The sequence below is a fragment of the Rutidosis leptorrhynchoides genome, chromosome 4 (genome assembly GCF_046630445.1).
Source record: "Rutidosis leptorrhynchoides isolate AG116_Rl617_1_P2 chromosome 4, CSIRO_AGI_Rlap_v1, whole genome shotgun sequence".
In the NCBI taxonomy this organism is placed as follows: Eukaryota; Viridiplantae; Streptophyta; class Magnoliopsida; order Asterales; family Asteraceae; genus Rutidosis; species Rutidosis leptorrhynchoides.
Window position 1 is genome coordinate 445,890,095 of NC_092336.1, and position 18,613 is coordinate 445,908,707.

At 34.8% G+C, this 18,613-nt stretch overlaps 1 protein-coding gene across 1 annotated transcript; it reads left to right on the forward strand.

Annotated features, from left to right (window-relative positions):
• The first annotated feature begins 13,738 nt into the window (after positions 1 to 13,738).
• LOC139844370 (RNA-binding protein Y14A-like) lies at positions 13,739 to 16,161 on the forward strand. Its single transcript, XM_071834591.1, has 4 exons — positions 13,739 to 14,069; positions 14,833 to 14,969; positions 15,328 to 15,473; positions 15,862 to 16,161. Exons 1-4 carry the CDS (start codon positions 13,805 to 13,807, stop codon positions 15,905 to 15,907), a joined length of 594 nt encoding a protein of 197 aa, XP_071690692.1. The 5' UTR covers positions 13,739 to 13,804; the 3' UTR covers positions 15,908 to 16,161.
• The last annotated feature ends 2,452 nt before the right edge of the window (positions 16,162 to 18,613 follow it).

An 18,613-nucleotide genomic window follows, 5' to 3' on the forward strand; every position in this document is an offset into this window, starting at 1 on the left:
AAAACAAACTAATGAACAAAATGCTCAAGCATTTAGAAATCAACAAGCTTCTATTCAAAACTTGGAACAAGAAGTAAGTAACCTAGCAAGGTTAATAGGTGAAAGAAAACCGGGAAGTTTACCTAGTGATACAAATGCTAACCCCCGGAATGAAACAGCTAAAGCCATTATCACAAGAAGTGGTACAACACTTAAACCACCTGAAATACCTGTAACTTCTGATGAAGCTATTCCTACTCCACAAGAACCACAACCTGAACAAGATAAGGAAAAAGAACCGGTAGTTGAAAAGGTTAATGAAGATAACACAGCTAAGGATAAACCTTATGTTAAACCATACCAACCACCACTTCCTTACCCAAGTAAAATGAAAAAAGAGAAACTTAAAGCCGAGCAATCCAAATTCTTGGATATGTTTAAACAGATAAATGTAAATCTTCCTTTCATTGATGTGATTTCAGGAATGCCTAGATATGCTAAATTTCTGAAAGATCTAATCTCGAATAGAAAGAAAATGGAAGAACTCTCGGCTGTTACTATGAATGCTAATTGTTCAGCAGTGCTGTTGAATAAGATACCAGAAAAACTATCGGATCCAGGAAGTTTCACAATTTCATGTTTTCTGGGTAGTCTTAGTTCAATAGAGGCATTGGCAGACTTAGGTGCTAGTATAAATTTAATGCCGTTTTCACTATACACTAAACTAGAGCTTGGAGAATTGAAACCAACAAGAATAAGCATACAACTAGCCGATCGATCAATAAAATATCCTAGACGGATAATGGAGAACATGCTAGTTAAAGTTGGTACTTTAGTATTTCCAGTAGATTTTGTTGTTCTGGACATGGAAGAAGATTCTCAAGTTCCTCTCATATTAGGAAGACCATTCTTAAACACGGCTAAAGCAATGATAGACGTGTTAGGTAAGAAGCTGACCCGAAGTATAGAGGACGAGAGTGTTACCTTTTCAGTTGATAGAGCAATGCAACAATCGCAATCTGCAGATGATACATGCTATGATATTCAAACTATCGACTCACATGCAGAATTGTTAGAAGAATTTTCAGAATTACAAGGAACAGGAGAATGTTCTTTAGGAGAAGGTAATGAACCAATTAATGAAGCTGAAATGTTAGCTACACTAATAGCTAATGGATATGAACCAACAACAGAAGAAATTCAAATGCTAAAAGAAGAAGACAGATATCGATATAAATCATCGATAGAAGAACCATCGACATTAGAATTAAAGCCACTTCCAAACCATTTGGAATACGCTTATTTGCATGGTGAATCTGAATTACCTGTAATAATATCATCTTCTCTTACTGAAAATGAGAAATCACAACTCATTTCTGTGTTGAAAGCTCATAAACCAGCCATTGCATGGAAGATTCATGATATTAAAGGAATAAGTCCTTCGTATTGCACACATAAAATCCTTATGGAAGAAGGTCATAAAACTTATGTGCAACGCCAACGAAGACTAAATCCTAATATGCAAGATGTAGTTAAAAAAGAAATTATTAAACTGCTAGACGCAGGTCTAATTTATCCAATCTCTGATAGTCCATGGGTAAGCCCAGTTCAATGCGTGCCTAAGAAGGGTGGCATGACTGTCATTACAAATGAAAAAAATGAGCTTATTCCTACTAGGACTGTAACAGGATGGCGTGTATGTATTGATTATAGAAAATTAAATGACGCCACCAGAAAAGATCACTTTCCCTTACCTTTTATTGATCAAATGTTGGAAAGATTAGCCGGAAATAGTTACTATTGTTTTCTTGATGGATTTTCCGGATATTTTCAAATTCCAATAGCACCCGAAGATCAAGAGAAAACCACATTCACGTGCCCTTATGGTACTTTTGCTTACAAACGCATGCCATTTGGACTTTGCAACGCCCCTGCAACCTTTCAAAGGTGTATGATGGCGATTTTTCACGACATGATAGAAGAATGCATGGAAGTTTTCATGGATGACTTTTCTGTCTTCGGTGATACTTTTGAAACATGTCTAGCTAATCTTGAACGAATGCTGATTAAATGCGAACAATCAAATCTAGTACTTAATTGGGAGAAATGCCATTTCATGATTAAAGAAGGCATCGTTCTTGGACATAAAATTTCAAAAGAAGGAATTGAAGTGGATAGAGCTAAAGTAGATGTAATTGCTAAACTTCCACATCCCACCAATGTTAGAGGAGTTAGGAGTTTTCTAGGGCCTGCCGATTTTTACCGACGTTTCATAAAAGATTTTTCTAAAATTGCCACTCCTATGAATAAACTCCTAGAAAAGGATGCTCCATTCATCTTTTCAGATGAATGCATCAAATCTTTTAATATTCTTAAAGAGAAACTCACTAATGCGCCGATCATGATAACACCAAATTGGAATCTACCGTTTGAACTAATGTGCGATGCAAGTGATTTTGCAATGGGAGCCGTTTTAGGACAAAGGATTGAAAAAAGATTTCAACCTATATATTATGCTAGTAAGACGTTACAAGGAGCACAAACGAATTACACAACTACTGAAAAAGAACTCCTTGCTATTGTCTTTGCTTTTGACAAATTTCGTTCATATCTCGTTCTAGCAAAAACGGTGGTCTATACCGACCATTCTACTCTCAGATACCTATTTTTGAAACAAGATGCCAAACCAAGATTAATCCGTTGGATCTTACTCTTACAAGAGTTCGATATTGAAATCTGAGATAAAAGAGGAGCAGAAAATCTCGCCGCTGATCATCTTTCTCGTCTTGAAAATCCCGAATTAGAAGTTCTAAATGAATCGGCCATACAAGACAACTTTTCTGATGAATATCTATTGAAGATAGATTATAATGAAATTCCATGGTTTGCAGACTATGCAAACTATTTAGTATGTGGATTCCTTGAAAAAGGATTATCGTACCAAAAACAAAAGAAATTCTTCAGTGATATAAAACACTATTTCTGGGAAGATCCACATCTATTTAAAAGTTGTCCAGATGGAATAATACGCCGATGTGTATTCGTAGATGAAGCTAGTAAAATTTTAAACCATTGTCACACAGGACCAACAGGAGGGCATTATGGGCCTCAACTAACAGCAAGAAAAGTTTATGATGCTGGATTCTATTGGCCTACAATTTACAAAGACGCACACCTTCTTTGCAAATCCTGTGATGCTTGTCAAAGAGCCGGAAAAATAAGTCAACGTGATGAAATGCCACAAAATGTCATTCAAGTATGTGAAGTATTTGACATTTGGGGTATTGACTTTATGGGTCCATTTCCAAAATCTCATAATAATCTCTATATTCTCGTAGCCATTGATTATGTATCCAAATGGGCGGAAGCACAAGCTCTCCCAACTAACGATGCACGAGTTGTAGTCAACTTTTTAAAACGTCTTTTTGCAAGGTTTGGAACGCCGAAAGCTTTAATAAGTGATCGGGGTACTCATTTCTGTAATAATCAACTTGAGAAAGTTCTTAAAAGATATGGAGTAACTCATAAAATCTCCACCGCATATCATCCACAAACAAGTGGACAAGTTGAAAATACCAACCGAGCTTTAAAACGTATTCTAGAGAAAACCGTAGGATCAAATCCGAAGGAATGGTCCATTAAATTGGAGGATGCACTCTGGGCTTTTAGAACAGCCTACAAAACTCTAATTGGAACCACACCTTTTAAACTTATTTATGGAAAAGCATGTCATCTTCCTGTAGAAACTGAACACAAAGCATTTTGGGCTTTGAAGACATGTAATCTCGACTTACATGAAGCTGGACGTCTACGGTTAAGTCAACTAAATGAATTAGAAGAATTAAGACCTGAAGCATACGAAAATTCGTTAATCTATAAGGAAAGAACGAAGAAATGGCATGATAAAAGAATCAGAAGTTCAAAAGAATTTAAAGAAGGAGACAAAGTTCTTCTTTTCAATTCACGATTCAAGCTATTTCCTGGAAAATTGAAATCAAGATGGTCTGGACCATTCATAGTCAAAAGAGTTTTCCCATACCGAATGATAGAATTAATAAATTCAAATGGGATTGAATTTAAGGTTAATGGTCACAGAGTTAAACATTACATAGATAGTCCGATGGAAGTTGACAACGAAATTAATCACAATTTCGATAACACAGCTAACTAAGTGTGGGGAGAATCAAGTCTTTAAAGGATAATATGTATTTCTGTTAGAGTTAGATTTTCTGTTTTCGTGTAGTTCTCGAAAATGGAACCCGAATGGTCTTTCCCTAGCAGACCCTAAAGAACTAGTCTTCTCCCCCCATTCTGAATTTTTATTTTTTTTTAGGTTTTTACGAAATGAAGACTGCCTGTGAACTAAACCATGGTCTAATGCTACACGCTTTATCACTAAACGTAATAATGACACACTTCCGAGTGAAATAGTATCAGTAATCAGAGAAAGATTGGACGGAGTAAGAAAAGAATCCAGATGCGAAGATAATAAGTTACAATTTGGTAAAGGAAAATCAAAATCCGCAGCGAAAAGAAGAGCACGACACCTAGAAAGATGTCACAAATGCGGAAAATGGTCACATGGAGGTAAATGTTCAAATAATCAAACCTATTCAAACACCGAATTTGTTACTTTATGCAGAGACGGACCGTTCATATGTTTAGAAGAAAAAACACTGAATGCTCGAGGTTACGCCTATGTAGCCATGGAAAACCAATTAAACCGACTATCTTATGAATGGGATAGATCATATAACTAAGAATACTATCTCACAGGTAAGTCTGTACAGTTTTTATTTTTTTATTTTTATTTTTAACCTTTTGATAATAAACGCTAATTTGTTCGCTATAAAGTATTAAATTGGTATTGAATAAAATTAGGTTTGGCGACCGAAATTATTGATATCATTCAAAAATTTATTACATCACTGCGAAATTTAACGTTTATTCTTAAGGTATAAATATCTTTAATCAATCAACCCAAAATATTTCAAAAATTCGTCATGACTTAAATTAGGTCATGGAACCGAAATTACTTTACCGAAAAGAGGGGCGCATATTTTTGATAATATTTGATTGATTAAAGTGGGATAAAAGCCAAAAAGATTTTTTTTACCATGTTTTTAAAATTAATATATAAATCTTAAATTAATATTGTGAACTTTGTAAGATCAATATATTTAAGTTTGTCAATATTTGAAAAATTTTAATATTTTTAATATAAGTTTGTATGTATAACAACAAAATTAAAAATAAGTTTGGTGTGAATTTATAATATGAATTTTTAATTAAGTTTTGTGTGAATTTTTAATTTTATGCATTTTAAATTTAAGTTTGGTGTGAATTTAAAAATAAAAATTTACTTTATTTCGCTAAGTTAAAAATATGATTTTTAAAATTCGTCGTGAGTTGAAGACTAGGTCTTTAAACTGAAATTGCTTTACCCGAGGGAGGGACGAGAACTTTTATTATCATTATTTTTAAACTTATTGAATTAAAGTATGCCAAAAACATTAAAAAAACCCAAAAATCTTAGCTTTTAAAACAATCGCTACAAAAAGACAAATTTTAAAATTTTGTCGAAGGACGGACTAGGACATCGATCCGAAACGACCTCGTCCTAAAACAAAGGAAAACAAAATTTTAAATTTATTTTATATTTGTTTTATAATTTAAGATTTATAAAAAAAAAAAAGCACCGCGACTCGCGGTATTTGAAACTGCCAAATGCCGCGACTCGCGGAGAGACCAAAATACAGAAAAAAATAAAATCGCTGGAACTGATCAGTCCACACACCACACACAAAACTGCGAACAAAACACCCGAAAAACACACACTAAAACCTCCAAAAATTGAAATTTTTCACCGTTTTTCATCAAATCTTTTACTAAAATCATGTTGAGAAGGATGCTATCAAGGAATTACTCAAGAAAAACGGTAAATTTCTACACCTAAACACCATTTAATCCGAAAATTGGTGTTCTTGAGCAATTTTTTCCCCAATTCGATTTTGATACTTTTTAGTGTAATTATGCTTAAATTGCTTATGTATTATGCTTGTATAACCTAGATTGATGCTATTTAACATGATTAGATGCCTTAAACTTCAAATTTTGAGTAATCTAGGGTTTGTGTTCTTGAGCAAATTTGGGGCTTTTTGATATAAACAGGTTATGGCCGATTTTTGTCATGAATTGTTGCTAAATTAAGTAGTGTAACATGTTTAGGTAGTTAAATGATCCAAACTTTGAGCCTAAGCATGATTTTGAGAATTAAAGTGAACTTTTTCAAGTCTAAAATTCATGAACTTGATTTTTGAGAGATAATGCCATTTGAAACTTGTTTAATTGCTAGTAATGATTATTTTGACATGTTATTTGAGTTGAATGCTTATGAACTTGGTGAACATTTTCGTATATGCTTATTTGAAAAAGTGTAGATTTGATAAAAATATGAAAATGAACTTATGTTTGATATAAATTGAACATGTCATTGTAATTATTTTGATTGATGATTTTGCTGACACTAATGCATATTTGGATGCACAAAAATTGTGTTTGATGTGTTTTGCAGACTGAAAGGGGTAAATCTTCATCCCAAGCTCCCAATGCTCCTGCTGAGAATACGGAACAACAGGAGGTGGATAACTACTACAAACAAGATATACCTCATCCAGTCATGACATTTTCAGATATGCACTTGGAAGATTTGCACCCGAACTTGAGATTTGACAGACGTTGGATAGATTATCCAAAATACCAAAGGGGTTTGCATACTCTTCATTCTAAAGCTGTTGAAGTACCTAGGGTAATAGAATGGGCACCGTTAGAAGCTGTAGAATTAGCCGGGCCAATTAGGGAATTACTTACACAGAGGTATGGTAATTCTACTTTTAACGATTGGGTACGTTTATTCAACATGCGTAGACCTGTATATAAAGTATGGTGTGAAGAATTATTGTGTAGTATAGAAATAAATGATCGGGTAGTTAGTTTAACCGATCGATCTTTTATTAGATTTTTGTTAGGAGGTTCGATGCGCCACATGTCTTTACTAGACATGGCTCAGGCTTTACGTATATATACGCCTGAGGAGTTAGCATCTGCCGATTGTAGAGGGTTGATACTAAATGGTAGAAAGATAGATGAAAATTTTGATACGCATGGTGTATGGAGTCAAATGACTAGCCATCACCGATTTAAAGGGGGAAATTACTCTTATTTGGATATAGATAGAGCAGAGTTAAGAGTAATTCATAGGTTTTTAGCTAATTCGATTACACAAAGAGGTAAGAATAAGGAAAAGGTAAATGAACAGGATTTGTTTTACCACATGTGTATTCGAGACCCACAAAGCGCTGTAAGTATACCTTATTGTGTGGGTTATTATTTATCAGCTATGGTTAGGGGGATGAGACCGCATAGCATAATAGGAGGTGGTATATTTATTACTTTGATTGCTGAATATCTCGGTGTGGATATAAGTCGGGGGGATTTTTAGTTGAAGAACCAGAACCCCGCGATACAATAGGTTTAAATGTATACCATGGTGCGAAGGTTTTGATGAGGCGAAATAACGCCGCAGTACAATACCATGGTAGACATCCACAGGTTGAGAGAAACCAACAGCCAGGTAATGTGGGAGGGGAAAATGAAATGACAGAAATGCAAAGGTTTATAGCTTCACAAGAGTATGAAAATGCTAGACATCGAGCATTTGAAGATTGGCAAGTTCATCAAAACCAAATCATAGCTCATTGCCAACATGTAGGTAGAAACTATATTCCTACTCAATCGCCCGTATTTCCTCCCTGGTCTATAGAGATCCAACCACCGTATCCTACGTATAACCCAGCCGAAGCATTCTATAACATATACGGTTATGCATGGAACCCCTACTGGTATCAGTATCATCCCTAGTCTACTTAGTTTTATTTATTTTATAATTTGTAATGTTGATACATTTAATACTTATGTTGGAATTGTATTAGTTTTTATAATTTACAAATTTTTATTTTTAGATTTTAATAATGTTTGAATGTGGGGTAATATACCAAACTTCAAAAATATGTATATATGTTTGCAGTTTATCTTATGTACACAACAGGGTAAAACAATGCATTTTCAAAGACTGGCATTAAGTTCAGCAAAAGCAACTAATTTTGACGACAAGATGCAAAATAAATGTGATATAACAACAAGACGGAATGAACAAATGATATGCACCATTTATCATTCAGCAAACAAACGCCAATATGTTTGGAAACTTTGGTAAAATTTAATCATTTTCACACAAATCACCCTCAATAATTTAAATTATTACTGATTTCTTGCAAATGAGGGCATTGCAAGATCTTAAGTGTGGGAAGGGGTTAAATTCTTTCGGATTTTAAAATTTTTACTTTATACACTTGGTTACCATTAGAAATACTAGTAAAGTAGTAATTGTATTAGAATCTAGTGCTCTCTGATAATAAAGAACAACCCTAGTCTTATATACTGACTACCCAATTCTAGTAAAAATTTTCAAAATTTTCAATTAAATGAACTCAAAATCATGTTTATACATATTTATGAACGATAAAACTAGGTTTTAACACCGAAATTATTGTTACCTCGGAAAGGACATAAATTGAGAAACAAACCAAAATGTTAAAATTCATTTAAAATGGAATAGAGGACAATAAAAAGGAAAATAAAATCCAAGTGTGGGAAAATTTACCAAGATATTTTAAACATATGTCACATATTTCTGTAACAAATAACTGAAAATACTTTTGCTTTGGACTAAACTAAACTGTTTTACCCGATGAAAGAAAAGAAGAGATGGATCTACATGATGAATCAATTCCATCATTAAAAGGAAGTAAAGTCTTCCGAAAAAGAAACGCGCTTCTTGATTTAGGTCAGGAAGTTGTCGTCCAGACCAGCTGTAGGTTGACGAAAAATCTAGAAAAGTCATCACTAAAATCAGCAGGAAATCCACGGACCTCAGCATAAAACAGGGTCGCCAAGTGGTCAGATTTATCCTAACCATGAGAAGGATTTATCTCGTAAAATGGGGGGCACCGTGCAAATTAGCTGGATAAGACTAATGAATCAGATCCCCAGAAAGGATAATCTCCTTAAAGATTAAAAATCAGCTTTTAAGACTGATATTACTCAATTCTAGAGATTGACCTTAAAGATTGAGAATTACAAACTCATGGAATTCAATGATATCTAAACTCGAGCTTGAACGAGAAAATATTTTGATCAAAATTACAAACCGATTTGTTTTCTGAAAACCCATTTTCAATGCGTTCATTACCAATGAACGTAAAATCCTAGGAATTCACCTGGAATTCATTAGGTCACCTGAACCAAATCGGGTGTCAACCGTAAGAACGGTGGTTGCATAGCATGGTCAAAGACAGGACCTTGTACCAGACCGAAAAATCATAAGGGTGAGCTTTACTATTGCTCCTACCAAGGATAGTAATTGCGTCCGACACGTTATAGACCATAATTAAAAGCATGTCAGGGGACATTGCCTTAACAGTTGTTTGTTCAACGCTTTCCTTTACAACCGGACGGTAGTTTACCGAAAGGTAATATACGGAGCAAGTATACTGGACGTGTTGCTTTCCTAATACAAGGTTAGCAAGTGGGTGACACAAAACCGCAAGTTTTGAGCTAAAATTTTCAAATCTGAAACTCACCAAACCCACAAAAATATTTTGCAAACACCGGTGAAGGGTTATTCCGGAAAACTTATCTAGGGTAAAAGCTAGATTAAAATTTTCAAAAGATCAAATATTTTCATAAAGATCCAATTTCCTTAATGGATCTAAATTTTATAGTCATGTGGGACTGTAAACCATATCGTTACTATCATTGTTTATACCGCCGTATAGAAATCACTGATGTACAAAGTGTGAAGAATAAAGAAGTGATTATAGTATTTCAAGACTATATTGCTTGAGGACAAGCAACGCTCAAGTGTGGGAATATTTGATAATGCTAAAAACGAACATATATTTCATAGCATTATTCCTCAAGAAAGACAAGCTTTTAGTTGCAATTGTTCTATTTAAAAGTGATATTCATTTAAATAATAAAAGGTGAAGACAAAAGACAGATTCGACGAATTGAAGACGCAAAGGTCCAAAAAGCTCAAAAGTACAAAATACAATCAAAGTGGTTCCAATTATTAATAAGAAACGTCTCGAAGTTACAAGAGTACAAGATTCTAAACGCAAAGTACAAGATATTAAATTGTACGCAAGGACGTTCGAAAATCCGGAACCGGGACATGAGTAAACTCTCAACGCTCGACGCAACGGACTAAAAATTACGAGTCAACTATGCACATAAATATAATATAATATTTAAATAATTCTTAAAATTATTTATATATTATATTATATTAAAAATCCGTCGGCAAACAAAGAGCCAACGCTGGGTGAGCTGTAATTTCAAACTCCGCGAGTTGCGGAGTTTGAAGGCAAAAAATTACGCGACTCGCGGAGTTCACCTGGACTCAAATTCCTATAAAAGCCAACGCAATTCGACGAGTTTTAATATCCATAATCTATCTCTCTCTCAATATATACGTAAATATATATATATATATATATATATATATATATATATATATATATATATATATATATATATATATATATATATATATATAATTTATATTTTAATTTTAATTTTAATTTTAAATCCTAATAATAAGGGTATGTTAGCGAATGTTGTAAGGGTGTAAGTCAAAATTCTGTTCGTGTAACGCTATGCTATTTTTAATCATTGTAAGTTATGTTCAACCTTTTTACATTAATGTCTCGTAGCTAAGTTATTATTATGCTTATTTAATCTGAAGTAATCATGATGTTGGGCTAATTACTAAAATTGGTTAATTGGGCTTTGTACCATAATTGGGGTTTGGATAAAAGAACGACACTTGTGGAAATTAGACTATGGGCTATTAATGGGCTTTATATTTGTTTAACTAAATGATAGTTTGTTAATGTTAATATAAAGATTTACAATTGGGAGTCCCTATAAATAACCATTTACACTCGATCGGACACGATGGGTGGGGTATTTATATGTACGAATAATCGTTCATTTAACCGGACACGGGAATGGATTAATAGCCACTAGAATTATTAAAATAGGGGTGAAATTATGTACAAGGACACTTGGCATAATTGATAACAAAGTATTAAAACCTTGGGTTACACTCAGTCGACATCCTGGTGTAATTATTAAACAAAGTAATAAAACCTTGTTACAGTTTAAGTCCCCAATTAGTTGGAATATTTAACTTCGGGTATAAGGATAATTTGACGAGGACACTCGCACTTTATATTTATGACTGATGGACTGTTATGGACAAAAACCAGACGGACATATTAAATAATCCAGGACAAAGGACAATTAACCCATGGGCATAAAACTAAAATCAACACGTCAAACATCATGATTACGGAAGTTTAAATAAGCATAATTCTTTTATTTCATATTTAATTTCCTTTATTTTATATTTAATTGCACTTCTAATTATCGCACTTTTATTGTTATTGTATTTAATTGCACTTTTTAATTATCGCAAGTTTATTTTATCGCACTTTTATTATTCGCAATTTCATTATCGTTATTTACTTTACGCTTTAAATTAAGTCTTTTATTTATTTAATATTTTACATTCGGTTTTAACTGCGACTAAAGTTTTAAAATCGACAAACCGGTCATTAAACGGTAAAAACCTCCCTTTATAATAATAATATTACTTATATATATATTTGTATTTTTATAAATTAAACTAATATAGCGTTAAGCTTTGATTAAAAGATTTTCCCTGTGGAACGAACCGGACTTACTAAAAACTACACTACTGTACGATTAGGTACACTGCCTATAAGTGTTGTAGCAAGGTTTAAGTATATCCATTCTCTAAATAAATAAATATCTTGTGTAAAATTGTATCGTATTTAATAGTATTTCCTAGTAAAATTTAATAGTATTTTATACCCCTTAGCTTTAACTATCACATGCCCCTCCAATCGTGGAGGGATATAGACTTCTTGGTGGTGAAGTTACACTTTTTCTTGAAAGTGTACCACCCTTTTCCCGACGAAGTAAGTTTGAACGTTGCTCGAAACACGTTCAAACTCGCTGGTCTATTTTGTCCCCTGAAGAATATCTCAAAAATAGTAACACGCTACCACGCGTGTGGATGTAATTGTGAAATGCCAATATGGTAGTGCTCTAATACAGACACTATAAATGGGCTTAATGGGAAGCGTAAGTTGCCTAACGCAACCGCCTTCCAATATAGTGTAAAATAATGTTGCGGAGGCTCATCGGCTCGCTGCCCGGGAATCGCAACCATCGTCGGTACGTCTCTGAGTACCGGATATTCGTCTATGAATTTCTCCATCTGCTCCGACGTAAAGGTTGTATTTTCGGTAGCTACGTTCGCCTTAGACATTTTTACAGTTGTTTACCTTCGAAAAAAGCGACACGCGTGTCAAGAAAGTAAAGAAGAAATTATTTAAATACTTAGGAGGCGGAGAGAAAGGTGTAAAAATGAAGAGGTAAAAACGTTGTATTTATAGAGCAAACTTACCGTGGGCCCGATTTGTGGGCTTTGATCCTGACCGAACACGTGTCCTGGGAAGGCCGATCCACAGCCGTCGGATTCGCGGCGTTTCATTGTTACAGCTGTAAAAATGATGATTGCTGACATCATCCCCTAATGGGACCTATGGGGGAACATGATTTGACGATTTCGGCGTGTCAGTAATGATGGTCGTTTATAATATTTTACCGTTCTTAGTTTGGTTACAATCAAAGGTAATTTGATTCCAACCAAACTAGGAGGACTTAATGACGTACGTCCCGTCATGTCCGTCACGCGTGACGCATGGCGTAGCTCCTGACTGGACACTTGGCTTCTTTAGCTCCAACTTGGCTAACAGTACTGTCAAGTCAACCTTGCCTTCAAACCATGATTATCTCTGCGCTACGCCACCTGTAGCGTACCGTTAATGGTGTTGTTGACTCGGTCCATTCGGCTGATCGCATGTCCGAAAAGTTAGGAGAACGTGGAGTAGGTAGTGGGCATGATTAGAGGATTCCGGGAGTGGTAATCGTGGGTTAGTGGACTGATGGTGGTTATCCTTGGTAACCGTCAATCTTGGACCTATAAATACTAACCATAATCAAGCATTTAACGATGAATCAACACACACTTACCATCGTTGATCACTCTTTTAAGCTCATCTTGGAGGCTCGGCAAAAGTCAACCACCACAACACCCCTCATATCCATCACGTCTACCGGAGGAACCCCTTCCGAAGGTTAGTCATTTTACATCACTGCACTCAAGTCAATTTTGGCTTGATCAATATATATACATGTCTCAATAAAAGATTATAATGTATGTTTTTATAACAAGAAAAATTAGTAATTGAGATGAAAATTGAAAGATAGTGGTGAGAGAATAAATGTAGTTCATTTATTCTTACCAAATTAAATACTTCATCAATATTTTTGTAAAAACAACGACAAGTTTCTTAGTCGAAATCCTTGGTTTCAAGGTTCATTAAACTAAATCACTTTAGTATTTACATTCATTAAATACCTAAAACATATCATTAATTAAGCTATTTCGTTTAAACAAACCAGTGGTTCAACCGGCCATTTCCCAAGTTACTACTAAAAATCTAGCCACCCATTTAATACACAAAGTTTGTGTAAGCTACTTACAAGTTGCAACCCTATAAGCCCTCATCTCAGCCCCTTTGCGAAAAAAACCACCAAATTCAACAAAATGGCAACCGCTAACGACGTAGACGCACTCGATTTCGAGCCCGATGACGACGATCTCATGGACGAAGACGTCGCCGTCGACGTCGATGCATCATCATCACCTTCTCACATACCTAAACTTAAATCCGCCATTACTGGTGGCTCTGCTGCTCCTAAAAAAACTAAAGGCCGTGGTTTTCGTGAAGAAACTGATGCTGAACGTAATAATCGTATGTCTGGCCGTTTTGATTCGCTTGATTCCGATGGCGGTCCTGGTCCTGAACGATGTAAGTTGTGTAAATATAGTTGTATGTATACATTTATTGTTTCATTTAGGGTTTATTTGATTTTTTTTCATCCTCTAGGGTTTCAATAAGGTAACATATCAGTTAAATTCCTCGATTTGATCCCCTAGGTTAAAGTGTTAAGTGAATTTTGAACAGTAAAACAATTGCAGTTTTTATTTTAATTTAGGGGTTGATTGTTAGGGTTAAGCTTAAGTTGATTTGGTACTTCTTTGAAACCTTAAAACATTGTTGAATTTCATTGATATTTTTTTAAGCTTTTGTTATTGTTGTTATTCTAATCAAGTGTCAATTGATTTGATACTAGCATCTTCTTGGTACCGAATTTGTTATGGATTACAGTTACCAATTAGTAGATATATATCATATGTGGGGCAAGCTTCATCTATATGACTAAATAACTATGTGCCAAAGGACATGATTTAGCATCTTAAAGGCATACAGTTATCTGTTTATTTGAAATTGATCAAACTCTTTAATCTTATACTACTAGTATTTCTTTTTCTCGCTTACATGATGTTGTTTGAGACTTTGAATCACACACTTCTAAATATCAGTTTGTTCTTTGTGATCTTGTCACATACTTTCATTACACTAGCTTATATGTTGTATGTTGATACATTGTTTTATGTTTGTATCATACCTTTAATTTGAAGCATGCCTATTTACGTGGCAATTTACTAACCAGCTCTTACCTTTTATACATTATGCATGATGAATTTTCTGACAATATAAATTTCTGCAGCAATTGAAGGGTGGATTATTCTGGTTACCGGAGTCCATGAAGAAGCTCAAGAGGATGACTTGCAAAATGCATTTGGAGAGTTTGGGGAGATTAAGAACTTGCATTTGAATCTTGATCGCCGTACTGGTTTTGTCAAGGTATAGTTGGGTTTTGAATTTAATCGAGTTTTGTTGGTGTCGTATTGAAGCATATTATTTGATCATGAATTACGTGATGCTTTAACACATAAGTGTCTTCCTCGTATTTTGAGGATATATGTCTATGTTCCCTTGTCATATCAGATATATTAGGAATTACCTATATTGAAAATTGTTGAGATATTCAATCAGTAAATTGCACAGATTGAATATGCAGTTGTGGGATTTACTGTATTTTAGGGATATATGACATTCACATACGCTACACTAATTGAATGTGACATAAGATACCCTTGCCATTCGTATGCCAGATATATTGGGACTTACCTATATTGTAATTTATGTTCTCGTGCATTAGGGTTATGCACTGATTGAATATGAAAGTTTTGAGGAAGCAGAGAAAGCTATAGCCGCTATGGATGGAGGTGAACTGCTTACTCAGATAGTAAATGTCGATTGGGCATTCAGCAAAGGTCCTTTTAGACGCAGAAACAATAGGAGGAGGTATGTTTTCAGTTATTCTCGGTTTCCAACATTCCGACTCTTTCAAATTGTTATAGTTGCCTTAAAAAAATGGTTATTGTTGTGAAATGATTGCAATCGCTGCCCATCAGTGTAGCCAAATGTCTATTTTAATCATGTCGAGTCCAAAATTTTATGAATACTATGTGTAACTGGTATAATGGGGGAGACAAATAGTTGATTAAGTGGGCCATTCTTATTGGACTTTACCAAAATGGTAAGGTGGACATTTGTAACGGGTCTAATGGGGAGATGGACCATAACTCATACTGACCCAATTGACCATGCTGTATGGTATCTTTCGGGATCAGTTGATAAATATTCATATTCATATTGTGGCTAATTTTCTGATGTTTTCATGTTTGAGCAGATCACCTCATGGGCGTAGGTCAAGAAGTCCAAGGAGAAGATTTTGATTTGGAGTACCCCTTAAAGCAACAGTGTGCGAGTTTGTTTATTCGTAGGTTGAAGGGAGTAAGTTTTAAGCTGTTTAGTTGTGTCTACAGTTTGTGCTGTGCTCTGGTCTGCTGGTGTGTTTTGTTCTTTGAATGTTACTTTGTGAGGCAGTTTAGTTGTGTATCTGAAGGTTTGATTAATTGTATGGTGTGAAGAAAACACATCTTAAAGCACTTACTAAATGGAGTTTGATCTTTTACATTTTGCAACATAAGATTATGAGGGATTGAAGGTGTTTGTTTGTTTTGTTCTTTCTACTTGGTACTATTTCTTCGGTGAGAAGATGGAAACTCAGTATGTTAGAGGTTGCAACAAAAGTTGAACATATGCGGAGAAGGTGATTGATTATGCACCAAATCTCAGTTCAAATGATGTGCTTGCGAATTACATTGTCCCGACTTTTTCAAGCTACAAGTGTCAGAGTCAAAATTCCCTGATCTAAATTATATATACAAAAGAGACGATCTCAAACTCAAAAAGTAACTTTTTGAACCATATACAATTGAACGTTCTAATATTGTCTATGGTTGTTCAATCTTTGATCAAATGATTTTATTGAACTCAAATATGAGCTCCGTATTAGACCTTTTGATTGAAGACAACTCGAATTCTGAGTACAGCCGTATTGGCTTTGCAATCCTATGTTTAAAATGCTTTGATTTGTCAGTTGTCACCACTAGAGTATAGACATACATATTTCTAACTCAACAATTTCACAACAGGTAAAACACATATGATTTCACTGCCTCAATATACACCAACTGGAAGTTGACATTTCATCCATAAAAGAAAGTTCCTGCTCATCTTCATCACCTTCATCATCATCGTTATCATCTTCTAAAAAAATATCATCATTAGCAACTGTAAGTTCATCATTAGAATGACCGGTTTTTCCAACTGCTTCATAAGCATCTGCTTTTTCTCCTTGAATCGGATAATTGCAAGGTCTCTATTCTTCTAGTATGCATTCATGATTGTAGTGTAAATGGTTTGATTGGCTTTAATACCATTTACCTGCATCTTCCTCATATTTCTTCATCATCGTTCCAAGACCCTCTATCTTGGCATAACCTTTCATTAGAGTTCCATACGTCACAACATTAGGTACTAGTCCATCCTGCTTTATTCTCGTAAAGAATTTCTCGGCTCCATGTCAGCTGCATTCACATACGTCGACAACATAGTTGTGTATGAACAAAGGTCCAGCGTACATCTGCAATGACAATAAACGCAAGTGTTGTGTTAGGTTCCACACTAAATGATTCTGGAAATGTATGCACTAAAAGTCGCTACTAATAACTTTACATTTGTTTGATCCATGTAACTTAGTTCCTTTTTAGCTACTATTGGACTCGCATGTCGTCCAATTTCTCAAAAGCAACCGTTTTTATTTTTTAATAATAGGCGTTAATACCAGTTAAGTATAGAACTAACTTCCATTCATACAAATATGGGTCAAAAGTCTGCAGATAGGAAAGTGTTGGTGTTAAAGATTAACGCATATTCAGTGGGAGTTGCATTTATGTTTCGGAACTGATTATTTAATCTGTTTTTAGTGTTTGTATAAACATATTTTTTGCTTCTAATGATCTAATCATTGAAGGGTTAAATAATCAAAATCATTCAACGTGCAACAAAACTAATCATCTTAAGATGACTCAAATTGCCTATTTATAGTCGTTTATCCAACTTTAAGGGAATAAGAACATTCAAACACTCTCTATAACAACCAGTTGTATTAAAGGGTTGAACTTCTTCAAATCATGCAAGCTGCAACATAACTGATCATCTTCTGATTATTACAACTTCAAGCAAATACACACATTCAAACACTCTTTATAACAACCCATTTTATGATACATATACGACCACCCCATCAATACGAGTCATAGTATATCGACAAATGTGAGCCCCCACCAAATAAACAGTGAACAGCTTACAGCTACTTGTTTGATTCTGCTGGACAATTGGGATAACATAGTATAGAGTTGCTTCTTTTTACCTCAAAATTATGATCTAAAATAGTGTACATATTTCAAGAGTCTCCAGAAACCAAATGCTACAAACTCAAGTACCGTACCTACTGTATATGAATTTCGGGCATACGGTTCCAAAGAAACTAAAGTCCACTAATTATCAAACACTAATGGAAATTTAAGCACCATAATTCAATTATTGAGGGATTTTCACAATATGTCAATGATTTCTAACAAGCGTATCTATCTTTTAACTACATTTCTTGAAAGCATGTTATTAGGGGAAACTCTTAGTAGAAAAAGTGATGGTTTATATACCTGGGCAACAATATTCCATTTCTTTTGCTGCTTAAATCTAACCAAGGTTCCCAAAACCAGGTCCTTAGGAAGAGGCAGGTCTTTTGTCCTTCGTGTTCGGAGTACAGAAACAGCGGATGCGGATCCCACAAACCGCCGTTATCGTGGTTAGGGTGTTTATGGTTGTTTGGTACTCTTTTCTCGTCGTCACTTCATCTGTTTTTTCTGGTACCTTTGCTTCGCCGGTGTATTGCCGGCTGGCGGCGAACAACAGTTTTCCACCCAGTTAGTGGTGGTTGCTGGTTGTGTCCGGTCTCGGTGTTGGAAGCTACTGTTTGTCCCATTGGTGGTTCTGGTGGTTTGGCCTCCCATTTGGTGGTAGCAACTGGAGGT